Source organism: Strix uralensis, chromosome 1 (assembly GCF_047716275.1).
Source record: "Strix uralensis isolate ZFMK-TIS-50842 chromosome 1, bStrUra1, whole genome shotgun sequence".
In the NCBI taxonomy this organism is placed as follows: Eukaryota; Metazoa; Chordata; class Aves; order Strigiformes; family Strigidae; genus Strix; species Strix uralensis.
In genome coordinates this window covers 2250513-2267119 of record NC_133972.1, presented here as the reverse complement: position 1 = coordinate 2267119, position 16607 = coordinate 2250513, and the positions used below count along the sequence as shown (strand labels likewise).

Here is a 16607-nt window from a genome sequence, read left to right as displayed (position 1 = left end):
TTAGGGGAACTTGCCCTTCAGGATTTTACAAACTGTTAATCCAATCTCCTTCAATCCAACATTCTCTCTTATCTGTATCGCCTTCATGTTCCCTGGCAGGAATTGCCCATTTAATAATTTCCCTCCAATGATCTGAATCACAGCTAATCTGATCAAATGTCTTTTTAGGGCCTTTCATCTTCCCAGGGATGTGTTGACACTAGCACGCTGGTTCAGAGGAAACAAGAACTCAATCAGAACTTCGTTCAAAACACAGATGGGACCCAAACCTAACCTTTCCTTTAAGATATGCAAAAGTGTGGTTAGCTTCTTGTTATTATGCTTTGCATTTGCATAAGTCTTTGCATTTAGGGGCCTGATTTTTAAAAGGATAAAAAAGTCAAACAAACCCCGGAGCTGGATTTTGGTGAGAAACAGTGCAGAATCAGCTGGGCATGGAGTTGGCATGGCTCTCTGTGAAGAAGGGCATAGGCTGTGGTGTCATGCAGAGCCCGGATTCATGGGGACAGCTCCTGGCTCGCATCACCGGCTGCAGTGTGGGTGCTCCGAAGCTGCATTTCTCCCACTGCTACATCTGCTCTTGGAGCCACCCCCACCCCATTCCAGGGTTAGACCTGAAAGCCTCAATTACCTGCAGCCCCCAAGAACTGCTGTTTCTGCAAAACAGGCTTCCTCAGACTTGGAGATAAAGCCACTTGGGAAATGCTGCTAAAGACTGGGGGACCTGAGAGAAGCCTACACAACAGGAAACAGCACCAGGCTTTTGGGTTTCACTGGTCTATGTCTCCAAACCATTCAGGTCATTCTTCGAATCTACACTGAGACTGTAGTCTTACAAACAGACCTTTGAGGAATGGACTGAGTGATCCTTCTGCATCCAAGGGATCCCAGACAATCATTTAGGCTCCACTCTTGTCCAAAGGATCCCATGCAATCATGATCTTCTGGACAAGATTATATAGCTCTGGACATGTCTTCTCTGTGCAATGCAGAGTTGCTCTGGAAAGTCCTGGGGGTACTGCCAAGACCTATAATGGATATAAGCCCAGATGAGGTGCTGATAAGAAAGTAGCCATGTCCACACAGCTCAGCACAGAGGCAGCTTGAGGTACTGATGTTCTTATGGAAGGCCATATGGAAAACGAATGATCCAAGCATAAGCATCATTCCTAGGGTAATAAGGCATCATGCAGTACTGGGTGAGGAGAAAAGTCCTCCCTTTTGCCCCTCTCCTCTGTCATGTAAGGCAGCCACCAGACTCTGATCTTATTAAAGTCTCCAGAGTCCTCTCAGAGTAACAACAAGGACTTTCTGTCTGATACTGCTGTGATTGAGAAGAAAATCAGAGTCGGGACACTTGGCTGCTTCTGTTTAGACTTGGGAGTGACACCAAGTAAAGAAATGAAAGCTTTAAAGAAACTCAGGATCTCTTCCTGAAGTTTGGACTTTGGAAAGCATTTTCCAATATACCTAGTAAGAATAGGTGTTGTGAAGTTTAGGAATGTGCTCTGTGGAATGATTCACCCTCCCACCAGGAAGCCTGACTTGTCCCCTCCCTTTGTAATCCTTGTGTTGAGAGCATCCAAGGCCACAGCTTGCTCTTCTCCACCTTTCCTAATGGGTAGAAGGTGAATCTTTGAAAGCAAACAACAAGCATGGTACAAGAATCCCCTTTTGAGAAGTAAGGGGGTAATTGGAGAGCCTTCAGTGTCAGGCCAAAAGATGCTGTTGCAGGAAACCAACATGATGAGGTTGGTGAGGATGGGCCAGGGGAAATATGAACACTGGAAACAAGGGCCTCTCCAGAGACGAGTTGAAGGAAGCTTGAGGCTGAGCCAGACAGCTTATGTAAAGCCCTTTCAGTTGGTTTATCTGAGATGGGATCCTCTATTGCTACAATCGAGAGGAATGTGCTGAAACTGAAGCTCGCCTGCCTCCAAGTCTGTGAGCGCCAATATTTTGTTTCCAACGTTCCCAGTGTTTTCCCCACAAGCAATGTCAGGCTCTCAGCAGCCGTGACACCACTGTGATCCTCCTCCTCCTCTATGATGGGAACAATGCTTTTTCCCCTCCAGCAGTTGGGCACTGTCTCTGCACCATAGATGGATCTGTCAGCTGGCATGTGCCAAGGGGTTCCCTGTTCTCCGTCTTCACCTGGTGCCGTGCCAATATTTAATAGTTCTGATTGGCAAATGATTTCCTTCTTTGTGATCATAAAAAAAACCCACAAAATCTTTTAACATTTTTTTCCCACATTCCCTCCTCCTTTCCCTGGGGAGAAACATGCCCTGTGCTATGAGATGTGACCCTTCATTTTTCAGAACCAGATGTGGTTTGGGTAGGAAGAGACCTCTAAAGGACACCTAGTCCAACCCTCCTGCAATGAACAGAGACATATTCAGCTAGATCAGGTTGTTCAGAGCCCCATCCAATGTGACCTTGAACGTTTCCAGGGATGGGGCATCTACCTCTCTGGGCTACCTGTTCCAGTGTCTCACCACCCTCATTGTAAAAAATGTCTTCTTTATATCTAGTCTGAATCTACCCTCTTTTAGTTTAAAACCATTATCCTTCGTCCTATCACAACAAGCCCTACTAAAACGTCTGTCCCCATCTTTCTTATAAACCCCCTTTAGTGCAAAGAGCATCATAAGGCGGGGGCATCATCCCCATGTCCTGAACCCTCAGTTCTTGGCTCCGAGAGATCTAGTGGTTGGCAAGTTTAGCACAGAGGCCAGCTGGGCTGAGGGACTGGAGTACCTTCTGCTGGTATCTGGGACAAGAAAGGCTGCATTGCTGCAGGTGGTCCTTGCTTACCCTGCTCACAGATTTCAGGGCCAGCAGGCCATTCATGTTAGTATAAACCAGTAGTGATGCCTGCATATTTTTGCAGCTTCTGTGAGCTCTGACTCACCAGTCCCATTGGATTTCACTTCTGCTGTTCAGAAAGTAGTTGTGCCTGCAAGGCTGTCAGTGTGAGCCTAAAGAATCCCACTTCTCTGGGGGGGGGTCACCATCAACTTAGCAACTGATGAAGCTTGGGCTCAAAGTAGCTCTGAGAGGTACCCTTCAGAGCTGAGGCTTTCCTCCAGCCTTGGCTTCAGTGTAGTTGCAAATAAGGAGCAGGCACTGACTTTTACACCATCAGTGCTTCAGCCCCTGCATCCATGGTGAGGAGCATTTGGTATTAGTCTTTCTGGCATCCTTCTTTCTCATCCAAAGTGGTGCAACATTGGCCTTTCATTCAAACCCTTCTGGCTTAGTTTTCACCATGGAGGTGTTCATGGTTGACCCTCCCCACAAGGGAATAGCACAGCTCTCCTCCCGCATCTAAGTAATGTGACTCTCTTGATGGATTCAAGGAGACCACAGTGTGCTGATAGCAGTTGGGTAGTCCTCTTTATGCTATAGTCAAAAATAAAATTTACCTCACCTGAGTCAAAGACTGGGTTTCCAAAATTCTCAAAGCTCACTTCACATATTCCTCACCATCTTCCTCCATTGGACAACGCCTTCCTCCCCTGCAATCCCCATGATGTCTAACCTGCAAGAAGAACCCCAACCATAGTAATCAGGGGGAAACTGAGCTGTTAGGACAAGCCCCCAGTGTAAGAGTCAGGGCTGTGCTGGCTCCAAATACCAGAAGTACTAGTCTGCCCCCAGTTTTATTTCCAGTTTCTTGGTTCTTGAGGTTTATTTAGATTTATTTCTTTTTTTTTAATCCAGAGTCAATGTAGTGTCAACTGTTGTGCAAATCCTAGCATGACAGTTGTGGGTTTGTATCCCCTCAAGCCAAGGAGGGAATTGAAACCCTTTCTCACACTCCCTGGGTACATGCCCGACTAGACAAGTGTTGGAAAGACTTTACAACTTCCACCCCTCAGAGATGGGTGTCTGGTGTCTGAAGTAGCTGAAACAACAGCTAGCTTTCTCTTGTCTTTTAACTTTGAAAAACAAAGCTCAGAGAAAACAGCATGTCTCCTTCCCACAGTCCTGCTATGATATTTTCTCCATTTTACCCTGCTTCCTAGGTGACTCTCCCAAGAGCACTCAAGAAGGCTGTGGTGTCAGAAACACCTTGCAGCCACACCATTGCAGTGTCTTTCTTTCTTTCTTGCTCTCTTGCTCTCTTGCTCTCTTTCTTTCTTTTTCTCTCTTTCTCTCTTTCTCTTTCTTTCTCTCTTTCTCTCTTTCTCTCTTTCTCTCTTTCTCTCTTTCTCTCTCTCTCTCTCTCTCTCTTTCTCTCTTTCTTTCTCTCTTTCTTTCTTTCTTTCTTTCTTTCTTTCTTTCTTTCTTTCTTTCTTTCTTTCTTTCTTTCTTTCTTTCTTTCTTTCTTTCCTTCTTTCCTTCTTTCCTTCTTTCTTTCCTTCCTTCCTTCCTTCCTTCCTTCCTTCCTTCCTTCCTTCCTTCCTTCCTTCCTTCCTTCCTTCCTTCCTTCCTTCCTTCCTTCCTTCCTTCCTTCCTTCCTTCCTTCCTTCCTTCCTTCCTTCCTTCCAAGACTGCACAGATCTCACTGCTTTCTTTTAAAGAGCAATCAGTGGAAACAGCAGTGCCCCCTTTCTAAAATACCCCTTAGTTCTTCAAGCTGTGGACCAGGACACAAGACTTGCAACTTCATCTCTCAACACATCTGAAGGTGGGTTGTGTTGCCCTGTCCCAGGAACTTGTTGTTCCCACCAGGCCACTGTGCAGGGAGGAAGGAAAGATTTAGGGTGTCAAGAGTGGGAACAACAGGGCTCAATACTATGGTAAAAAGTGGTTAAAAGGGACTGTAGCTTTTTAAGACCAAAATAAACCATTATGTTCATCCTTCTACATTACTGTAGTCCTTCCTTCCACATATCTATCAGGGATATCTACCTGACCTGGGGTTAATCATTTAGTCATGCAGAAGAAGATTTAGGGAAAATAAGTCACTGTCTGGACAGAAGAACACTTGAGAACAGGTTTCATATATTCATGCAGTTATTCATTTGCCTTCCTCATCCCACAACTTGAGGACCCTCTGCTCAGCTCCAACACCTTCTACCCAGAATTCTGAAGACATCACTGAATTTAGCATTGCAGGCTCCTGAGGAGATAAGCAGGATTGTCCTCAGGTATATGGATAAGGAAGCAGAAGCACAGGCTGACTAAAGGATTTGCCCAAATTCACATAAAAATGCCCTCATCCTCAGGCCCCTGAATTCTCATATTGATACTGCTCAGCCATGTGTTTTTGCATCCCAAGATGTTTCTGCTGCTTAGACAGGGTGGTCAGAGGTGTTCTGCACAGGACATTCGGTCTCTCAGCTTCATAGGCCGGGCTCCTTCGGAAACAGTTTCCAGAAGTGACCAGTGACTTGGAGAGCTCTGTATTAGGGGCCGTCTATAAAGCATCCCTAAAGACCCTCTGTAAGTCTCAGCACTTTTTACACTGACAGCCAACCCCCACAAAAGGGTCCAGAACAGAGTACCTTGAAGTGCCAGCCGCCCAAGTCTCTAAGCCCTGCAGGGAAATTCGGGAGCAGGCAGGAATTAAACAAGCTGAAGCCAGAGCTTTGGTGACCTAGTGCTGCACTGAAAACAAAGTGGTTAAAATGCTCTTAAGTCAACATCCCTGTGAGGTATTAGTCCCTATTAACCTTCTCTTGCCAGATGACTTTCCAGAAACTCTCTTCAAGTCCTAACGAGCTGCTTGTCTCCTGCTACCAGAACCACCCAGAGAGGAATGAGGCGACCTGACAAATATACTGCACTTTCCTGTTATCTTTGCTAAGTCTCTTGCATTTTTATATGGCACCTTAATAACCCCTCATTTCCATTACAAGTGCATGCTTTCCTTCTGCTTATCTGTATCTCTATACACTCCTTCTCCATTCCTGCAGCCACACCGCCTCCGGCTACCTGAGGAGCTCTTCAGAGCTCAGCAGGGTCAGGTCTGCTCAGTAATTGGAGGACAGTCCTATAACTTAGGAGGTGGCAGGACGTGATTCACGCGATGGCGCTCTTCCATCTGCGTCAATATTGAACTCGGTGCCTTAAGTTAGGGGTAGGAGATGTAAACCCAGTGCCCTAATTTCATGGAGTCATTAAGAGATCAGCTGCAACTTTCTCAAGAGACAAACTCCTAACCTCAGTGCCCGGGGCCAGATCTCAGGTTCTTTGCTCTGCCTGCCTACATTCCCCAGGTAGTTACAATCAGATACAATGCTATTTGCTTCCTGTTGTGTGCTGTTAAGTGGTGGCTGCACTCCACCCCAGGGGTGGCTGCATTTCAAAAGCAGGGGAGTGATTACAGCCTATACAGGCTGTAAAAGGCATTGGGATCTTTCTGGGAAGAGAAGAGCTGAGTATAATGGGTGTTCCTTAAGGCAAATCCTATCAATACCCTCCTGGAGCTGTAGGTTTTCTGCAATATCTAGCAACAGTGAAGAGTTTAGGTAACAGGTCTGGGGTTTAGGAATGGGTATCTACAACCAAAGCTGTCCTGTAATATCTTGTTTAGCTACGACCAAGTCCTGGCAAATGCACAAATTCTGCAGACCCTCTGGCTGCATTGCCTGAAGCTCCCTTGTGGTTTGGTGAGCTCTGCACCTGTATGCACAGAGAAGCACCTCTGTTCTGAGCTAATGGCTCCTGCTGAAGCCCAGGTGGGATCCATGACCTGTGGACTCCTAAGCCAAGGCCATCGCTCTCATACCCACTCAGGAGAAGGTTTTCTGCACAAACACCATGGCTGTAGATGCTTTCTTTTCAGTCCCAGCATGGCAAGGCACAGGGACTCTCCATGGCATTTGCAAACATCAGTTCAGCACCTACAGCACCTTCCCAAATAGCCAAAGGCCTTGGATCAGGTCTCTCCTCCTGAGCAGAGGAAGGGGTGGTTCCCAAGACATGAGAGCTAACCTATCCAAGCAACGTGCTTTAGCCATTACAGCTGTGAGACAGAAGGGGGAAGAAGAAGAGGAAGAAGAAGAAGAAGAAGAAGAAGAAGAAGAAGAAGAAGAAGAAGAAGAAGAAGAAGAAGAAGAAGAAGAAGAAGAAGAAGAAGAAGAAGAAGAAGAAGAAGAAGAAGAGGAAGAGGAAGAACAAGAACAAGAACAAGAACAAGAACAAGAAGAGAAAGAATTATTATCATCTTCCTCTCCTGTCCATGGCACAGCAGCATATCAAAAGGTTTCAAGATTAGGCCACAATGGGAGGAAGTGGAAGGTGTGTTAGCTATCCTCTGGTCAGGTATTATACCTTCTACCTCCCTGCCAGAGGGTAATGGCATTCATCCTACCAACTTATCTAACTGGCTTCTATGAGAAGCCTTTGCCTTTCACAGACCCCAGGTCTGGTCATCAGTGTCCTTGGAGACATCATACAAAGATCCCCACCCCCAAAATTTGGTTTTTGGATCCCACCTGGGCTTAGGCAAGTGTGAGATATCAAGTTCCCAGTCCTGTTAGAACTGAATTCATCTGTTCAAGCTCAAAAGCTAAACTTTCACACAGCTCAGAAACTACATGGTCACCATTTGCAGGAAGCTGAGATCCTCTAGGCTGGACAGATGCTGAATAAGGGTTTTTCAAAATCACATTGTGGAACTGAGGGTTCCTGCATTTTCCTTTTTTGGTTCTAGCCCTCAGTGACTTACTAACCTCACGATGCGCATTGACAACATGTTCCAGAACATTGCTCATATCTTCGGCTTGTAAGTTCATGCACATTATTTGATTTGCATATTGTTGTGTTTGGTAGTCTTCCCAAAGTGTAGCAGTGCTGCACAAGTTCTTGCTTAAGCCTTCAATCCCGCTGGGACTGCTCTGCAAGCATGCAGCTTTGATTTCTCCCCAAGAACATGTTGGCTTTTTTGTTTGGCATATTAAACTCTCTTTGCATTAGTAAAGCCTGGAAGCATCTAAAGATTAAGCCAAAATGCCCAGGGAAAGCTCAGATCAGCAAAATACGGTGCAGAGAAGGTTTGAGCGGTTTTGAGTAGGCATCTCATCAGCTGATGCAAAGCTCAGGAGAAGCTGGTGAAGTTGCATCAACTGAAAACCTGACCTTCTGCCTTTATGGATCCATTCATATTTCAACACTGTCCTAGCCTAATCATCTGAAAGGTGTCAGAGACAACATGCTTTCTTGGCTAAGGCACAAGGTGAGCTCTTGTGGGGAATGGGATAGGATGTTAAGGGAGGCCAGTTATCAGAATCATTGTGACATCTTAGCATTGCCTCAAGCGTTTAAGAATAGCCCTGTTCATGACAAAAATGCCATTTTTCTGAAGTCAAAAAGCATTGCAATGGTGTTTTCTGAGGTGTGATGTTGAACTCTAGGGTCATTTCTAGTGAGTGAAGAAACATAATGAGACTAAAACTGAGGGGGGGGGGGAATAAAAACTCGTATTTTGGTATATTCCCCATTTTCAAAGCAGTTTGAAATGTTTGGTTTTCATTTTGACACAGTGTAGAAAAAACACTGTCATACAGGAAAGCCAGCATAATGCTGAGTTGCCCTTCCCCACCCATCTCCAGCTAGGATGAAAGGCTATGAAGGAAGGTCTTCACAGAGAGTAAGGCTCCTCAGTCCCTAACCATGACATCTTTTGTCTGATTCCACCCAGCATCCTGAGGCAATGGGCAGAAAACGAAAGTTCATTTCCAGTCCCCTTGACAGGGCCCTTAATTAGATAAGTGAGCAAAACTTTGGATAGATACAAGATGCCATATGTTGAGCACTGTCTTTAAGTGAGCTAGACAGCCTAGGAAAAAGAAAGTGGCCACAGGATGGGGATAATGCTTAGTTTACATAATGAGGATTAAGGAGTATCTGGGCATCCTGGCATTTTCCCACCTTCCAGACATCAGCAGCTCTCTCAGTCGAGGAGGAGGAGGTGCTTTACCGGTTGCTGGTCCCACCACTAAGGGTGGAGGCTGTCATTAAGTGTAGACCTGCATTTTCCATGTTATGGGAACATAGCCCAAATTCCGTGCATCTGAAGCCAAGACAGCAGCTCAGGGTGCAGCTATGCGGTGCATTGCCATTCCATATGCCCCCTGAAACTCAGGTTTGCACTGCTTTTTGTTCTGACGTGACCCTATCCTAAGACCTTAGGATGACCTTAGTCAAAACTTCCTGGCTGACTTTGAATCAAGCCTGGTCCTGTCTGCACAGGAGCTTATTTCCTAGTATAGGAAAACATCTTTGGAGGAGGTCCAAGGCAGACCATAGGGAAGAGGAGATTTTCCTGGTCTTCTGCCATGCCTTTGAGAGAAGGTGTTCACGGGGCTGATCAAAGCCATGCGTGGTCCCTTCACTGGCCACTATTCATTGATTTCTCTCTTCCACAGCTACCAGGGAATCAGCCTTTGTCCATGCCATTGCCTCTGCTGGAGTGGCTTTCGCAGTGACCAGATCCTGTGCCGAGGGCTCGGCCACCATCTGCGGCTGTGACACCCGTCACAAAGGCTCTCCCGGGGAAGGCTGGAAATGGGGGGGCTGCAGCGAGGACGTGGAGTTTGGGAGCATGGTGTCTCGGGAGTTTGCGGATGCCCGAGAGAACAGACCAGATGCTCGGTCTGCCATGAACAGGCACAACAACGAAGCTGGAAGGACCGTAAGGACATTTAGTTTCACCTTTTCCAATCTCCCTTTAATCTTTTCTTACCTGCCATGATAAACGGTGGGAGGGAACTGAGGGGAAAAACGAAACATAAATCTGGGCAGTTTTACATCATGAAATGATGATACCTGCCTTATGAAAGTTCTTGTCAGGGATGTACCTGATCTATGAAACCTACAAGTAAATTCACCCACCCAGATGTAAATGTCTACCTTGGAGTCAGTTGTCCAGACATCTTTTACAGAGAACGGATCAAGACAGACAGGTCTAGGCTGGGATTTCATCCCAGCTTGAAGGAACCATTTGAAATAGCTCAGTCAATGATGTTCTAACTGTGCCCGTTCCCCTCCATTGGCTGTAGGAAGAAGGTGAGCTGTACAGCCAGAGACGTCTGTACTGTAGACATCTGAAGTTAAGAGAGATGGACCAGGGTTTATGTAGAGGATTCAGCTGCTTAAGCAATTGCATTTTAATATAAACTGAGATACCCTGAAGTAGCCAGTCTGTCCTTGGGCTGTTACTGGGAAAGACTGTGTGGCTCCTGCAGGTCCTCCGCCACCTTGGGACTGATGTCTTAGACAGCCCTGGAGTTCACAAATGGCATTAGATGCATGTGTTTAGGCAACCAAGTCCTAGTTTGAGCGCAGCTGTCCATTTCCCTGCGATCACCACCTTGCTCCGTAGGCTTGAGGGTGGGGAAGAGCAGGACAGTATTTCCCACCACCCCTCTTCTCAACACTGTTCTATTTCCCAGGGGATATTTAAAGAAAATAAAAGGGAATATGACTGGTACCTCCTGATTAAACTTGGACCATGCCCCAAAGCCAGCTACTGTGTTTTCAGCTCAGTCATGGACCAAAATGTATCAGGGAACAGAAAGCACAAAATCTCATCACAGTGACTGTCTCATACACAGTGAATCTTTTCCATAAGGTGGAACAATCCTAGAAAGAGGACATTCTCTTTTTCATCTCAAGAATAGCCCTTCAGTACCAGAAGAATGTAATCTATGGGAAACAATTTGTGAAACTGAACCACAGAGCTCTTGCTAATGGAGACCATGCTGCAGCTTTTCTGAGATAACAGCATTTTTTCTCATATAGTAAACTTGAGATAGCTTATCCCTCAGTGGAGGAAAGATATCTCACTGTTATCAGAATAAATTAACGTGGCCTTGTTCCCTCAGCAGAAGGCCTTACACATGTCTAGCAGGACATAGGACTGTGCAGTGAGCTATAACAAAGCCACCACAGTAGTACTCTTCTAGGAAACAACTGTCCTCAGGCAGGCTAGGACTTCGGTCTCAGTTCCTCAGGCAGACACCATCAAACTCCAGTGGAGTTATTCCACCTCACACCGCAGGAGAGCTGGTCTGAAATAGGGAATACAACTTTCAAAATGGAATATCACCAGAAACAATACATTTTCTTCAATGTAGATGACTACAGGCAATAATGTGGTTTCCTCCAGCACTGGCCCAAATTATCCCAGGTACCCCAAGGTATCATGCATTGCTGGTGGCAATTGCTGGGATAAATAATGATACAAATAGGACTGTGGAGAATCTGGGTAGAGTGGAAAGGAGGGATTTACCTTAAAGTGAGATTCCTTGGAAAAACTGAGCTTTGAACAAGCATCCCTGTGATCACAGGCCTGCAGAGGTCTTTTTACTGTAAGTCTTGTTATTGACACTGAGTTATTTTCAGATGTTTTACAGATGTCAAAGATTAGAGAACAGATGTCACACCATTAACTGAAATTCTATTGTTCTATAAAGCACTAGTGTTTTCCATCATCACCGTTCCAGCACTCATAGGACAGCTCTTCCAGGCCTCCATACTCAAGCGTTTCCAGCTGAACCTGAGACATAGACAATGTTTCATACTAGTTCCCATATGAACTCAAACCCTACGACTCTGCCAGAAACTTTGATTAAGTTCGGCATGATTATATGAACCAAACATTTTGTGGTTCTCTCTGATCGCTAATTACAACCTCCTTTGCGGCGGGTGATACTCTGTAAATAACACAGGAAAGCACCTGGTGAACACCAAGGTGCTGATTCATGGCAAATCTTTTAGACTCAGGCTGGCACTAGTCTGTTCATGTACCTGGAAATTTGCTGATCAGTCTGAAAAGCAGATTATCAAGTAAGTTGCATAAGGCTGTCTCCCACCTCAGAATACTGGAGGGCAGCACCTCTAGAAACCTTTAGACTAATTTAATAAGAGGTAAAAGCAAATAGCAGACTTCTGGGATCAGTAATCACTTTTCCATTTATTCCAGGACAGTGTTTTATGTTGAAGTCTGAGCCTTTCAAAATCAAAAGTTGGGCTGCTATTCTTTTTCTTTGAAATGGCTTTAGAAAAATCATGAGCCTGGCTTTAAAATAAAAATACATTACTTTTTAGGTTTCTGAACATAGCTGCAGCAAGGCTAGAACCTTGTTTGCTTAAGTAAACATGAAACATATGTAAAAGATGGAATTCTGTGCTAGACGGTTAGGATTATTCATATTTCTTTAATTTCCAGTGGAATAAATACACATTTCATTTACGAAGACATTGTTTTAGTAGGTTTGTGTGTTTTTTGCTTCTCTGCCTAGATGTGTCTGAACTGTGTTCTTGAATGACCTAATGTAATATTCACACATGAACATTGATAAGATAAAAGTTAGTATGCACAGAAATCTCTTCAGCCTTTAGTGAAAGCACTTGCTAGATGCTTAAAGTTGGGGTGGGAATCAGAGATAGTCACTGAAAACAATAAAGTTACAGAGGTTTTATCTGCCTTAGACCAGCATCTGTGCAGGGCATTGACTGGAAGATAAGGTGGCTTTTGTTCACAAGTGTGTGAATATATCTATGAAAACACTGCAATTCTTTAGGAAATCCTGGCTAAATAGCAGAATGCAATATGTGCTTTGAATATAGGCTAATGTCTTCCTTCTTCTTTGCCTTTCCTCTCCTCTTTTTCAGTCTATTATTGAACTCATGCATCTTAAGTGCAAATGTCATGGCCTCTCAGGCAGCTGCGAAGTGAAGACCTGCTGGTGGTCTCAGCCAGACTTCAGGGTCATCGGTGACTACCTCAAGGACAAGTATGACAGCGCTTCTGAGATGGTGGTGGAAAAACATCGAGAATCCCGTGGCTGGGTTGAGACCCTAAGGCCCAAATACAACTTCTTCAAAGCCCCAACTGAGAAGGACCTAGTTTACTATGAGAACTCACCAAACTTTTGTGAGCCCAACCCTGAGACAGGTTCCTTTGGGACACGTGACAGGATCTGTAATGTCACTTCCCATGGGATTGATGGTTGCGACCTTTTGTGCTGCGGCCGTGGGCACAACACAAGGACTGAGAAACGGAAAGAGAAGTGCCACTGTATCTTCCACTGGTGCTGCTACGTCCGCTGCCAGGAGTGCATACGAGTCTACGATGTCCACACGTGCAAATAAAGCAGGCAAAACCCTTCACTGGGCTCCAAGTGGAGAAACGGATTTGAGCCTACTTCCTCCGAGGTTGCAGACATGAGAGAAGTCTACTTTTTTGATATTAAAATAATAAAAACTTTAAAAAAGGCTAAAACTGGTTGGATAGAATAGGTCTAATGACTTCTGGGCTATCCCGAGGTACACCTGGCAGTCACACAAGTTATGCCCCAACAATGTCTCCTGTAGGAGAGAGCAGTTTTTCAACCAGTGAACAACACAGAGCTGGAAAGAAGAGCATTAGCAAAAGCATGGATTTACTCTGCTCTCACCCACTTGAAGTGACTCGTGTGATTAAGTGTCCTTTGAAAGACTTGCATCTTCCTAAGTATCTCCTTTTCCCTCAGCCAGGCAGAGGTTGTGTTGGACAGCAGCACTAAGCTTTCTGAGATCTATCTACATGCCCAAATGGCCAGACTCTGTATAATATGAGCAACAACAACAGCACCAAAAGAAATAAAAGCAGATAAATTAATAATTTTTTAAAAAAATAATACAAATACTCCTTTGCTTTTGCCCTGGAACCAGAGAAGTCTACAAATGTATAATAGAGCTGTAGAGTGGGCAGGCTCTATGCATGAACTTTTTAGCATAGTAGCTTCTGCCAGATTTGACACAGAATTCTGTGACACCTAGAGAGAGGGAGGGAGGGAGAAGGAGAAGGAGAGAAAGAGAGAAAACTGCTGATGCCCTGTTGGCACACAGATGATGTGCACGGTACAGAAAAGTTCAGTGCCTGATACATGAAGTGAAGAGGACTTGGTGTATGCATTGAGAAGGAGACAGTCCCACGAATAGAGATGTTGCTCTAGCTGTGCCCTGGTATGTGGCTCAGCCAATGAGTCTTCCTTGAAAACATGTGGTGGAGAGCGAGTCTTCTGGGGTTGGACACTTGCTACTGGGACATCCAGCTCCTCAGCATCCCAGCTTGTTCCCGTAGAGAAGAAGGAAAGTATTTACCCCTCCCACTTCGTTAGAGAATGCTGTCACCAACAGTGGAAAGTGCACTTAGTCCATCCACTCTCTGCACCTCATGCAGGCTTCCCCCTGGGCACTTAGCAAAAGCCTTAGACCACACACCTGTCAGGATCATGACTCTGAAGGACTGTTTGTCACCTGTTAATTCGTTAATTTCCATGACGGTGAACCAACCCACTACCATCACCCCCCACAAGCTGGAATAGTTTCAGACTCAAGTCAAATTTTGTTCTGCACCTAATTTCTACAGCCATTCTCTTCCCTAAAAGTGTCACAGATTAAAATGCACAAAAGCCAGACTCTGAACCAGCCCAGAGTTTAGGCAAGTTTGGACACAGAGTCAAATCCCAACTTTGCAGCACTGGCCCATCTCTGCTGTTCACCTCTGACTACCCATCTTTGCATGCTGCTCAACTTCTGATTTCAGATCAGGACTACCAGTTTACAGAAACAGCTCTCACCGCCTCCACGAGCATCAGAGCTTCCTTCAGCCAAGTGGGTACCTGGCGTTAATCTCAGCCCGTCACCTCAGTATTTACAGCACTGTAACTCTGCTTGAGTTATTCCTGGTCAATACTGGCATAAACGGTGAATCAAGCAGAGTTGTAGCCCATTTAGCCTCAGATGCACTTGTCCTGTGTCCTCTTTACCTTACCCATACCTTGGGCTCCTGTCTTAGGAAAAGGACAATGAATTGATCCTTTTTCTTCCTCTTCAGTACAGGAAGGGAAACGTGGTATGATCTAAGTCCCAGTGACCCATAAGAGTCTTTTCATGGCTGTTGGCTAGTTCACACCTGCATGTCTATGTAGAGAAATCAGAGTGCTCTTCTGTCCCTGCATGTCAGTTTATTCCCGGGAACTAAAGGAGGGAGTACACAGAAGAGGCAGGGAACAAACAGAGCTTAATCCCATCAGAGAGAAAACAGGAAGAAATGATGCCTCCAAGGGTTGACTCTGAGTCATGGTGTCTCCTGGGACTACTCCTAGGCTGGTGCAGTTTATGTATCACCCACTTGTCTCAGGGCTGTGCCTAAGGGTTCAAGCAAGATTTGCTTATTCATGGAGGTACTTCTATCAACGCTCTGCAGAAGAAGCTGCAATGAAATGAGAGCAGAGGTGCAGAAGGGAGAGAAGGAGAGAGAAAGAGATCAAGAGAGACAAAAACAGAAGTGGGGAGAAAACCAAACAATCATATCTTACATGTAAATTTTTCACCCAATGGATGGCCACACACCAACTGGTAGAAAGCAATAGACCACTAAAAACTGAGAGAAAGATGGACCGATTAATGGATGCATGACTGATTTTTGTAATACAGTCTGGGAGAAAAGGAAAATCTGATCATTATGGCAAATAGAGAAGGAAGCCACTGCAGGGGGGAATTGCCACAATAACCAATATTCAAATACAAGCTGTCAAGAAAGCAAACACTGAAGAAAACCACATATGTGGTGGAAGACATTGATGAATTGGAAAAGATGGGACAAGGGAAGATATGTCTGATTTACTTAATATGATGCAGTGCTAGCAGTCACAGCAAGATGTTAGACACCTCCCACGAGGTACTTCTGTCAGAGAATGGTGCCCCAACAGCGAAGATGCAAATCATTGCAGGTCACAGTCCCTGACAATCCATTGACTTCAGCAGGGTCACACCCACAACTAATTTTACCCTAATGTTTTTAAGCAAGGCAGTTTCAAACCCCTTCTTTTATACCGTACCAGTGAAGAAATGGGTTGAAGAATTTGGCTTCCGTGCAAGGGAGCTGGACACTGACCCCAGCCCATCCACAGCATTCTAACATCCACCGTTTCTGCTTTTGAACCAGAACCAAGCCCAACATCACTATCAGGTGAATCTCTTTGGGAAGCATGGGGGAAAAAAAAAAAAATGAACTAGGCATTTGCTGAGCAATTGCTTCTCAAGGTGAACATACAGAGTTTGACTGCAGCACTGGAATTTATTTCATCTGGCCATGTCATCTAGTCTAAGTTATTTATCTAGTTTTCTGCTAGGATCAATGGCAAGAAACAAACAGGTCCAGAAGGTGATTCACTATAGCCTAGAATGGTATCTAAGCTCTGTTTGTTAAATTGCCCTCTGGGTCTACCCCAGTTTTTCCTCTGACTTTAGCTGATAAGATCATACTAGATGATGAGCTCTTAGATGAGCACAGTCTGATGATGTGAAGTCCACCATGAGTCAAGGAGGTGAAGCTACAATCAGCTGAGATGGGCTGGAAGTGTACCCCTTCATTCAAATCTGGGGTCAGGCTTGAAACATTTCAGTGGCTCGGGACTTCCACCCCATTCAAGGGATTTTTAATGAAGCCTATGCATACTTGTTTGGTTCTATTATGTAATCAGTCATCCACCGTGATGATATAATATAAGGGGTTGAGCAGCTGCTACTAAAGTCAATGAAAAATGCCTGCGTGGATTCTGTTAATCACCCCAAGTACGTCTGAGGGTCCTAGTCCTGGGTCTGCCTCTGCCCAGCCATGAAGAGGGGAGAGTGAGACCCTGATAAGGGTCTAGGAG

General features: G+C 45.2%; 1 protein-coding gene across 1 annotated transcript in view; it reads left to right on the top strand.

Moving 5' to 3' along the window:
• The window catches only part of WNT3A (Wnt family member 3A), an 88319-nt gene extending 75266 nt beyond the window's left edge, over positions 1-13053 (top strand). Inside the window, exons 3-4 of the mRNA XM_074890974.1 lie at positions 9324-9589; positions 12574-13053. Coding sequence (XP_074747075.1) covers positions 9324-9589; positions 12574-13053 — 746 coding nt within the window. The remainder of the gene's footprint in view (positions 1-9323; positions 9590-12573) is intronic.
• Positions 13054-16607: the final 3554 nt, after the last annotated feature.